The sequence below is a fragment of the Liolophura sinensis genome, chromosome 2 (genome assembly GCF_032854445.1).
Source record: "Liolophura sinensis isolate JHLJ2023 chromosome 2, CUHK_Ljap_v2, whole genome shotgun sequence".
Taxonomy (NCBI): Eukaryota; Metazoa; Mollusca; class Polyplacophora; order Chitonida; family Chitonidae; genus Liolophura; species Liolophura sinensis.
The window spans coordinates 27,426,264-27,437,926 of record NC_088296.1 but is presented as its reverse complement, the minus strand read 5'-3'; the positions used below and the strand labels follow the sequence as shown (position 1 = coordinate 27,437,926).

The following is an 11,663-nucleotide window of genomic DNA, read 5'->3' as shown; positions in this document are numbered from 1 at the left end:
AGGGTCTGTCCGGTTCCTCCCTCCATAATGCTGGCCGTCGTCGTATTAGAGAAATATTCTTAAGCACGGCGTAAAACACCAATAAAAAAAATGAATGAATAAATACACCGGTGTAGCTTTCAAAGTCACTGATCGCCTAAGTAAGAAATCTTGATATACGAGTATTTTGAACGGCGTGTAAAAAAGCAAAGTACTATGTGGTCGTGTTATGGGAAATTCCTTGTGAAAATGACGCGCTCCATCGAAAGCCAAGCCGCTCATGGCTAAGACTTCTGCATACCACTATAGACGATTCTTTTGGTGTTCAACAAAACAATGACTGCAATTCTGGTACAGTAACTTATTGAGTGTATACGTGGTACAGCAACACATTGAGTGCATGTGTGGTACAGCATCACATTGGCTGCATGTGTGGTACAGCAACACATTGAGTACATGTGCGGTACAGCAACACATTCAGTGTATGTGTGGTACAGCGTAAGATCTCAGTGTTCAGAGACAAAATTTAATGGTTTGTTGTATCGGATGTCCTCAACGGGTTTTTTTGAAAGCGGAATTGAAACTATGTCTGGTGCAAAGCAGATAGGCCAACCGCTTTTCTCTAACCTTAAATAAGAGAACATTTTACTTTACTGAAATACAGTTCTTGATTATGGCATGTTGCTTGATGTGTCAAATTATCCTATGATAGGAAAACATTTTTTTTTTCAAATATATCACCAAGTTTTTTTTTTTCAAAGCTGTGTTAAAAGTCCTTTTAGGATAATCCCAATGTTGCTTTATTTTCCTCTACATAATGTGTAGGCTACATATTGTAACCAGACCCCAGGATGACATACCGATCTTAGGCTCTATCAAAATTCCGTCATTAAACTTGGTATGTTGCTTTCCTTTATTTTAGCTGAAATTTGCTTTACATTAACTTACCCAGTATTTACTGTGTCTAGCAATATTTTAACATGTTACGTAAGAAATAACAATTTAATGGTGATTTGAAAATCTTACTTAAGTATTGAATAGCTTCCCGGGGTCAGGCTATTGAAACGCTCTGTCCTTGGTCTACGACAGGGAACATGGTGTGGGAGAGGCCATCCTTAACCGGGGAAAGTAGTCCGTCCAGAAATAAATCCGCGACTGATGGAGTTGTTTGCCCACCGGATGTTTGTTCGTGTAGTCATCCCGCAGCAGCAAATATTCCTCGGTGTCGAGAGTGAACTGTGGCCACCTGGCGGGAAGGTGGACAGCAGACGGCTGGTTAGGGTCACTGCAAATATGAAGAAGCGTCGGAATTTATTGCCCCAGAGATGATTTCTCATTTACATGTAGATAGTTATGCCTGTTTTCACTGTGTTTTACTCTAGAAGGACTGCTACTAGCTAACTTTGTAATTTTTGCGAAAAAATATTCGCCCAAAACATTCCAATTGTACTAAAAAAAATTTATTTTGAAGACAGTAGAATGTTTGTACAAACCAACCCAGGTTATCCAAAGATTGACTCTATTCATACGATAAAGTTTCCTACAAACTCACCGAGTTTGAGCATAGTTTTTCCACAGCAGATGACAGGCTTCAACAGATGTTAGGATTTTTCTAAAAACTCTCCCAGTTTTGGTAGAGTTTGTCCACACCCTTCATATGGCAGGCGGCACACTCTGTTCAGACCGTGGGATTTTTCTCCCAATTAATCCAGTCTTAGCAAACTTTGTTCACAGCGTGATAAAGCAGACGACATTCCTTATTCATTCAGGGAGATTTATCAACAAACCCACAGAGTTTTTGTAAAATTTGTCCACAGCATGATCAAATTTTTTCCATAGCTAGTCTTAGTTCGCTGTAACGTTAGGTTTGGCAAAATTTTGTTCGGCCAGAGATGGTCCCAAACCAACGTCAGTGCGCGCTCCTTTTAAAAGCCTGATGCAGTTACCTGCCTTGTCAAATATGTCGGGGCTGTCAGTACAGCCGTTCGGTTTGAGCATCACCTTGCGATAAATCGACGGACGAAAAGATAAGGAACATAGGTGTCTGAAAATTTAAGGCGGTGGACACATATTTGACAGACAAATTTGTCTCAAACGCCGCGGCACACTGGCACGGCAATTGCATCAGTTTTTTTTTTTAAAATAAAGCGTGCTCTCATGTTGGTTTGGGGCTATCCATGGCCGAACAAAATTTTACCAAATCCTAACGTCAGAGCAATCTTGGAGTCCATAACATGGTCGTGGAACACGACAGACACAGGTTAATTCAGACGGTGAAACATTTATATAAACCCTCCCGGCTTTGGTAAAATTTGTTCACAGCATGATTAAAGTTTTTCCACAGCGTGTTTATGGCAGACGACATGCTCGATATTAAACCGTGGGATTTTTCAACAAACTTACCCAGTTTTGGCAAAGTTGGTCCACAGCGTGATCATAGCAGACGACAGGCTTTTCTCCGCTGAGGTCGACCCGAGTCCCAGGACGAAGGGCTGTCCGAAGACAAAATCGAGGTCGTCGGCGTGATCGGCGCCTGTCCGCCAGGCCTCGTGCGACTTCCAGCTGGCTCTGTGATCGAACAGGTAAAAGAACGTCTTGGGGGACGTTTGGAGGGTGATGGGGCCCTGTGAACGGAAGCTGGCATGGACACGGGCGAAGGATACAACCCCCATGTAGAAGGTCAAATCGGAGAGGATGTCCGTGTACCTGTGGCGATTAAACAACAATAAGGATCGTTACTTCATACCACCATTGGTCGAATTCTGCACTAATGCGAACATTCATACTGTTAATGGCATGCATTGAATGTTTGGAGTGTCACATGGAGAGCGTTGCCCGTCAGGTTAATAGTGACAATCCAGCATCCAAACTTAAGCTGACAAATGCGTGACGATTTCAACAGACCATAACGACTGTGTACATATCGAAGGCCATCTTCACTTTGGGATATAAATCTATATTATATAGTGTATTACTAGTATTGCTATCTAAGCCGCTATTTTGTCAAATAATACAAACAACAGTTTAACGTGAAAGAAATCAATATAGCTAAAGAAGATAAAAGTGACTTGGTAGACCATGCCCAGGAAACTATATCTAAGACGACTGAGTCTAAGGCGAAGATCTGCTAACAACCGGCGGATGGTCGTAGGTTTCTTCCGGGCTCTGCTTGGTTCCCTCCCACCATAATACTGTTCGCTGCCGTATAACCAAAATATTCTTAAGTACGGCGTAAAACACCAGTTAAATAAATTAATAAATAAATAAACAGCTGCGACATAGCGACTGCTTAAATATAGGATGTCAAAAGTATATGGTGTCAAAAGGTAAACGAACCGCCCGACGTGCCGATAGACAGACATACCGAGAGACTGGTAGATCTGCTTGCTAAAAATGCAGTCCAGAACCAAATATACCGCGGTCCATATTTCTCTGGTTTCCATGCCTTTGTGAAAACCAATAATTCTCACTTGGGTGAAAACCTCTGTTAACCAGGTGGAAAACACAGAAAATTTTACTAAACATAAAACCAATGGAAATGACCTATACTGGCTACCGTACGAATCAGGATCCCTCGTGTGCTATGTAATCCCTGGTGCGCTATGTACTCCATGGTGTGCTATGTAATCCCTACGTCTGTGTGTCACCTGGTGTGCTATGTAATCCCTGGTGTGCTATGCACTCCCTGGTGTGCTATGTAATCCCTACGTCTGTGCGTCACCTGGTGTGCTATGTAATCCCTGGTGTGCTATGTAATCATTAGTGTGCTATGTAATCCCTGGTGTGCTATGTACTCCCTGGTGTGCTATGTACTCCCTGGTGTGCTATGTAATTCCTACGTCTGTGCGTGACCTGATGTGCTATGTAATCATTCGTGTGCTATGTAATCCCTGGTGTGCTATGTAATCACTGGTGTGCTATGAAATCCCTACGCCTGTGTGTCACCTGGTGTGCTATGTAATCCCTGGTGTACTACGTAATCCCTCGCCTGTGTGTCACCTGGTGTGCTATGTAATCCCCGGTGTGCTATGTAATCCCTACGCCTGTGTGTCACCTGGTGTGTTATGTAATCCCTGGTGTGCTATGTAATCCCTGGTGTACTATGTAATCCCTAGATCTGTGCGTCACCTGATGCTGAGGTCGGTCGGCGAGGACTTGGCTTTGTAAATCCTCTGATACTCATGGTCTATGGTTACACCATACATCTCCTCGAAAGCCGATTGGTTATTCCCGGTTACCGACGTAACCACTGACGCCATGAAGTCTTTGTACACCTGTCCATAGATACAATGACATACGTTATAATGGAATAGCTGGATTCGTTAGCTTCATTAATTTATTTATTTATTTGATTGGTGTTTTAAGAATATTTCACTTATACGACGGCGGCCACCATTATAGTGGGAGGAAACCGGGCAGAGCCCTGGGGAAACCCAAGACCATCCGCAGGTTGCTGCGGACCTTCCCACTTACGGAGAGGAAGCCAGCATGAGCTGGACTTGAACTCACAGCAAACCGCATTAGTGAGAGGCTTCTGGGTCATTACGCTGGGCTAGCTCGCTAACCAACTGAGCCACGGAGGCCCCAACTTCATTAAAGTTCAGGCCGCCAATCAGTAAAACAATACCCAAAGACCTGTTTCATCAATAACATCAAGTAGTAGATGACAATCTTTCAAAATAGTGCATATAATGTTAACGGTAGACAGATACCTGGAAGTTGAAGCCAACAGCGCGATTGTCATTTATAAACATTTCAGCATGTTTTGTATTTATCAAAACCTTTATTTGTTATTCTGTTTGTAAAATTGCCCCATATGCGTGTGAAATGTAAGTTTAACACAACCTCCTCTCGCCGGAAGGAATCCAGTGATGTTAGTGGAAGGCTTACATATGTATATAACATGTTTTTCAAGTTGCAAGACGAAAGGTTTGAGAAATTGGATTAATGGATTAGGGGATTAAATGGAAATGATACCTGTGTGGAGTGATGTAAGCACAGGTGTTTATATTGTGGAGACGACTGGGGCACAAAACAGGCATAAAACATGCAGCTGTCTTAAGGTGAAATCAGAAGTCCATTACCTAGAAGTATGCAACTTCCCTATAGCTGGTCTACAGGGCACACTACACATGTTACGTCATCTGAAGAAGCTCGCTCCACCTGGTGGAGATATATGCCAACCTATTGGGTGGAAATTGTGAACTTAACCATGGGAAATCTAACGGTAAACGGCTGCTACAAGAACTGGACACAGCTTGGAACCGAAAATCCGTATTTAAAAACTACGATTTCGCCTCGTCGTTGGCTGTAAGTTAATATAGCGGTTCGTATAGCGGTTAAAGCAAATGAATCATATTCTACGGGAATGCTTACAAGAATCATTTAGAAAAGATAATAGTAGTTTTCCGAGTACTTATCAAATACCTATCTACAATTCCTAATTCAGTATATCAGGATACAGAGTATGAATGTGAAAACAAGCATAGAAAGGAAAAAGTGGACATGTATGCTTACATTCTCTGGGAGGTCGCTTGCTGTTAGATTAATACCCTTCACGGCTTTGTAGCCGTCGATTTGCTGTTGGAGAAACAGGGCGCCCTCTTGACTGTTGACCCCGAGCACGTGGTCCATGTCTGTCAGGGGCACGCTGAAGTTCAGATTATTTTCGCTCATCAGCTTGATCGTGGTCGCCGGATGTAGAGGGATGAGATCACCGTCTACCCACGGCGCCCACTGCAGCTTCCCAATCGCCGGCTGGAAGAGAAACTCGACGGATTCAGCTCGCACCATTCTCTGTATACTTATGATGTCTTCGAAGGGCTTGCTGCGAAGACAGGCCAGAATTTCTTCCGTGCTCTTTGCACCTTCGACGCTGTCACAGCCGATTTTCTGCGCGAAAAGTTTAAACCACGGCCTTGGGCGGTCAATCATGGCTCCAGGGTTCAAGGCAGTGCCGCTCTCAGATATCGCGCGTCGGAAAAGTCCGGTATTTTTAGGAATCAGCGTGTGAAGAGACACGCTCATGGATCCGGACGACTGTCCAAAGATGGTGATTTCATTAGGATTGCCGCCGAAATTAGCAATGTTGTTTTTCACCCATTTGATGGCCAGATGCTGATCCCAAATACCGTAATTGCCGACATTGCTGGGTTCTTCGCTGGTTAGGAAACCTAGAACGCCCAGGCGGTAGTTCACGGATACGACAATGACGTTTCCAACAGTGCTTAGAACCGTCGGATCGAACACTGTAGAGGACCCTATGATAAGTGCCCCGCCGTGGAACCATATCATCACAGCTAGTGGTTTGTCGTCCCTGGATGGTAGATCTGGTACATACACATTCAAACTCAAACAGTCCTCATCCACGGTGGTCTCTGGGACGATTTTCTTGATGAACTTAACCCATGTTGGGTCTTGAGGACAAATGGGCCCGTACACAGACGCATTGAAGACTTCTGGGGTCCATGGCTTTGGCTCAGACGGCATAAACCTTCTGGAACCCACTGGAGGCCTGGCATAAGGCACTCCTAGGAACTTGAACAAGTGTCGATTGACGCTCTCTACTCTAACCGAGATGCCCCGGATGTGACCAGTCGTTGTGTTTACAGTCAAATCATTTGCATGTAACACCGATCCCACTTCTGACACCAGCACGAAACCAATCAATGCGAGAAACATAATGGGTTATTTTTAGACACACCAAGAGAAACGCCCTGAAACAAATGAAGAAAGTGTACCATAAGGCTGGTAATAAACTGATGACACAAACATGAATCTGACTGTGTCATTTGGGCTCAGCTATATCAAGAGGTGGTAGGAGGCTGTATTTTACTACAGAATAAAATGCTACGTGCCCTTAACAAAGAAAAATGAAACAAAACAAAGAAAATCTACAAAAACTACAGTGAAAATATGTCTACCTATAAGTTTCCAATATTGACTGACCATCGAATTAGGCCAGGTAGACTCATTGTTGCCGTAACTTTACATAATATTGGTTTGGTTTATATTAATTTGATATAGGTATATTAAATCGATATACGTATTTATACATGAAGGCCAACCTTTGCACCACTTTACATACCTGTGTAGAAACGTCGATGTTGTACGTTACAGCACCTTGCTTATTAGTGAATGCTCCAACAACTGTAATTTACAGGCAGGAGAGAGTTGTTTATCTACAGACAAATACCTTGTATGGCCCAAAATGTACTAAAAAAATCCGTCATGTCATGTCACAGTTTATGCCTGTTGTTGTATTCATCTAGTTGTATTCCTGTTGCTATATTCATCTAGTCGTATCCCTGTTGTTGTATTCACCTAGTTGTATCCCTGTTGCCATATTCATCTAGTTGTATCCTTGTTGTTGTATTCACTTAGTTGTATCCCTGTTGTTGTATTCATCTATTTGTATCCCTGTTGTTGTATTTGCCTAGTTGTATCCCTGTTGATGTATTCACCTAGTTGTATCCCTGTTGTTGTATTTGAATGGCTGTATACTGTCCCGCCTATCGCCTATTCAGGAGTTGTGCAACGTTTTAAGCCACAGAAAATGGATATCGCGTGGTAGTTCAAGCGAAGGTGCTGTCTTTGGAATGTGATTTTTGCCGCATATTAAGCATTATTATAAACATGTTAAGCGTGAACAAAGCTTCTTTCAAAATCCCTACATTTATCAAAATATGAACATTATTCAAATAAAGTTGTAGGCCACTTAGTTTAGGCTTATAGTACTTTTACTGCTTGCGATATATGTACAAAATAGATATTAACTACCTAGGCGGTGCTTACCTGTAGGTACCTTACAGCAATACTACAATGTGACCGTACACCATCAGACCTGTCGCGGGGTCTTCACTAACTGGCTGTCTCCGGGGCGAGTTGTTCAGTTTTAACTCTGGAGTGTTATCAAGTTGATAAGCTGTCATACCTGACATCAACACAGGAAATTGGCGTTCCTTTGGTCCTTTGACGCCTACGGGTGGGAAAAGGTAAATACTCGAAATATATAGGTTTGTGATTTTATACTGCAGTCGTGTATCCTGTGTAAACCGTTATAGCAAAGAATTTAACACGGAGAACAGCACAGTGAGGTCACGGGATCAAATCCAGCACTGGCCTGGTAACACGTCTATATGTGGCTTTGTCTACTTGGGGAAGGCGGGGGGTGGGGTTAGGATGAGGATCCGGGGCGGTTATCAACATGTTAGGCAAGAATTAAATGTGAATACTAGTGTCAGTAGTGTCAAAGGTTTTAAGTAACCTTTTCTCATGAAAGGAAAAATCGAAGAAAATATTGAAAAAATAATTTACACTCTTTCATCCGGTTTTATTTTTCTCCTTTAAACATTAATCAAAGAAAGAAAGAAAATCGTCGCTTGTTCTACCTAGATGTGCAGGTGTGGTCTTTCACCTCCAGTAATGGTTGTGTCAAATTGGAAATGATTGTACACGTGTGACATACACACTCTACTTGACCCGTAACTCCCCGTATTTCTCCGTACCTATCAACACTTCAATCTGTGTCACCTATTCTACCCGCCCTCCCTTCCCCTCAACCCCCACCCCCTAGACGACACGACTGATCTTTATATAGCTGACAAATGACTTCGTTACCAAAGTGTAAAAACTAACGCTTTCCGAGAGAGCCATGTTCCTCACAGCGCATGCTCCGCTCTCTGTTTGAGGATCGGAGTTCAAATTCCAGTGTGACACAGAGGAAATCCATCAACCATCACACGTGTGTAACAGGAAATCCGCCAGGAATCACACTTGTGTAACAGGAAATCCGTCAGCCATCACACTTGTGTAACAGGAAATTCGTGAGCCATCACACTTGTGTAACAGGAAATTCATTAGCCATCACACTTGTGTAACAGTGAAATCCGTCAGTCATCACAGTTGTGTAACAAGAAATCCATCAGCCATCACACTTGTGTAACAGGAAATTCGTGAGCCATCACACTTATTTAACAGGAAATCCATCAGCCATCACACTTGTATAACAGGAAATCCGTCGACCATCACACGTGTGTAACAGGAAATCCGTGAGCCATCTCCCTTGTGTAACAGGAAATCCATTAGCCATCACACCTGTGTAACAGTGAAATCCGTCAACCATCACAGTTGTGTAACAGGAAATCCATCAGCCATCACACTTGTGTAACAGAAAATCCATCAGCTATCACACTTGTGTAACAGGAAATTCATGAGCCATCACACTTATTTAACAGGAAATCCATCAGCCATCACTCTTGTATAGCAGGAAATCCATCAGCCATCACACTTGTGTAACAGTGAAATCCATCAGCCATCACACTTGTGTAACAGTGAAATCCATCAGCCATCACACTTGTGTAACAGAAAATCCATCAGCTATCACACTTGTGTAACGGGAAATCCGTCAGCCATCACACTTGTGTAACAGGAAATCCATCAGCCATCACATTTGTGTAACAGTGAAATCCGTCAGCCATTACACTTGTGTAACAGTGAAATCTATCAGCCATCACCCCAGTGTAACAGGAATACTTTTCCAGTGCTTGATTTACTAAAAGTAGCTTGTGGGAATTTACCTTCCGCTCAATTTGTAGAGTGCTGGACATTTGATGTGGAGATTTGAACTCAAACCTTAGTCTTACCTTTAGAGTATATACCTTAGCTGTCACACTTGTTTAATATTAAGAGGTATTAAGACCTTTTACCAGCAGTAGCTAGTGGGAATTTACCCTTTGCACATTTGGCAGAGTGTTGGACTTCAGATGTGGAGATCTGAGTTCAAATCCCTGTGTGACACAGAGGAAATCCTTCAGCCGTTACACTTGTGTGATAAGAATACGTATAGTTCTTAAGTGCTTTTACAAGCACTAGCTATAGAGGAGATTTACCCTTAGCTTAATTGGAAAACTGCAGGACTTGAAATGTAGAGATCTGAGTTCAAATCCCTGTGTGACACAGAGGAAATCCTTCAGCCGTTACACTTGTGTGATAAGAATACGTATAGTTCTTAAGTGCTTTTACAAGCACTAGCTATAGAGGAGATTTACCCTTAGCTTAATTGGAAAACTGCAGGACTTGAAATGTAGAGATCTGAGTTCAAATCCCTGTGTGACACAGAGGAAATCCTTCAGCCGTTACACTTGTGTGATAAGAATACGTATAGTTCTTAAGTGCTTTTACAAGCAGTAGCTATAGAGGAGAGTTACCCTTAGCTTAATTGGAAAACTGCAGGACTTGAAATGTAGAGACGTGAGTTCAAATCCCAGCGTGACCCTCAGAGGAAATCATTTAACCATTACACAGACACTGAAAATATCATCAAGCAGTGGTTGTGGAAGGCTGGTGAATTGAATGGCTGGAGACTTGTCATGGACAGATCTGTACATACCACTACCACTACCCAGGAATTTCCCAATACATTGATCCGAACGTTTAATATGTAGGTTTATGATCTTACATATTTACCATCTACATTGTCTGTTTCGGCTTAATTTTTTCCATAAATCAGTTTACAAAAGGCACATGACAAAAGGTCTCTGTGTTATAAATATTCGATTGATCTTATTGAATATTTAGACTTTAGAATTTAATAATTAAATTCATAGTTATTCTTGGGGACCTCTGTGGCGGACCTCTACTATACTACCTATAAGCAATAAAGACAACGCCAGCCGCCACTGGTCTGATGACATCTCCGTAGCCGGGCACTGGTCTGATGACATCCCCATGCATTCTACTACCTATAAGCAATAAAGACAACGCTAGCCCGGCATTGGCCCGCTGTATTCCCTTTTAAGTAAGTGCCACTGGTCAGCATAGGCCCGACGTTAGACCGTTGCCTTGTGCCAACCAAGAACCGACGTCGGTACCAGCATTGGGCCATGGTGCAAAAGTACGTTGTGGGGCTGTATACTGTACCAACATTGGACCGATGTAACTCATAGCTCTGGGCCGACACTGGCCCGCTGCATGCACGCTGTGTGGGATGGCAGCAGTGAGAAGAGTAAAACACTAGCTACACGAAGGGCCTTCAGTGCGATTTTTAAAACCACCTTTAATTTTATTTCTGAAACAAAACTACATCAGTTGGGTTGTCTAATTTTAAGCTTCCAAAAAAAGGTAAAGTTTATACACGAAGAATATGTTTGAGCGACCAAGCATCTTGTAAATGTGCAAAAACCTTGAAGACATATAGTATTTCAAACAGAATGGTATGAACAAGCTCCATTCAAGGGAAACAACTCTGGTTGTCTTGGGGTCCTCACAGTGCGCACTCACAATGCATGATTATACGTATAGTTCCGTGATGACCCCTTTTGTGCGTCCTACCCCTAGGCTTGACATGGCGAGTATATCCCTGTATAGGACTACTACATTTCTTCGTGATGAAGGAGACATTTACAACACACTGTAAGTGTGGATACTTAATTAACGCACTACATTCTCTAACAAATATCTCTTTGCGTCACGGGTTCGAAACCAGCTCAGACAAATCTAATCTAGATATGTAAAAGTCGAAATATTCGACACTTTTTCATGATGCTCCAAAATTGTCCAGATTCATGAATTATTTTTTTTTTACAAAAATTCATGACTGAGAATGTTTATTACTGAGTACTTTATATATCCAGCCTTTCCGGGGCCGTGGCAGCCCTAGCTGGATATAACAAGAACTGCTATAT

The 11,663-nt window shown here is 42.5% G+C and overlaps 1 protein-coding gene across 1 annotated transcript; it reads right to left on the bottom strand.

Annotated features, from left to right (window-relative positions):
* Window positions 1-771: 771 nt before the first annotated feature.
* LOC135462828 (cocaine esterase-like) lies at window positions 772-7,869 on the bottom strand. Its single transcript, XM_064740109.1, has 5 exons — window positions 7,774-7,869; window positions 5,497-6,695; window positions 4,108-4,253; window positions 2,383-2,685; window positions 772-1,264 (listed from the first exon to the last, which is right to left on the bottom strand). Exons 2-5 carry the CDS (start codon window positions 6,658-6,660, stop codon window positions 1,060-1,062), a joined length of 1,818 nt encoding a protein of 605 aa, XP_064596179.1. The 5' UTR covers window positions 6,661-6,695; window positions 7,774-7,869; the 3' UTR covers window positions 772-1,059.
* Window positions 7,870-11,663: the final 3,794 nt, after the last annotated feature.

What these genes read in the sequence shown, in the direction of transcription:
- LOC135462828 (XM_064740109.1), bottom strand. Translation starts at nt 6,660, where the DNA reads ATGTTTCTCGCATTGATTGGTTTCGTGCTGGTGTCAGAAGTGGGATCG. An exon ending in CAAGCGACCTCCCAGAGAAT is followed by an intron (nt 4,254 to 5,496) that starts GTAAGCATACAT and finishes ATCTATGGACAG; the next exon opens with GTGTACAAAGACTTCATGGC. An exon ending in ACCAACTTTGCCAAAACTGG is followed by an intron (nt 1,265 to 2,382) that starts GTAAGTTTGTTG and finishes TCATATTTGCAG; the next exon opens with TGACCCTAACCAGCCGTCTG.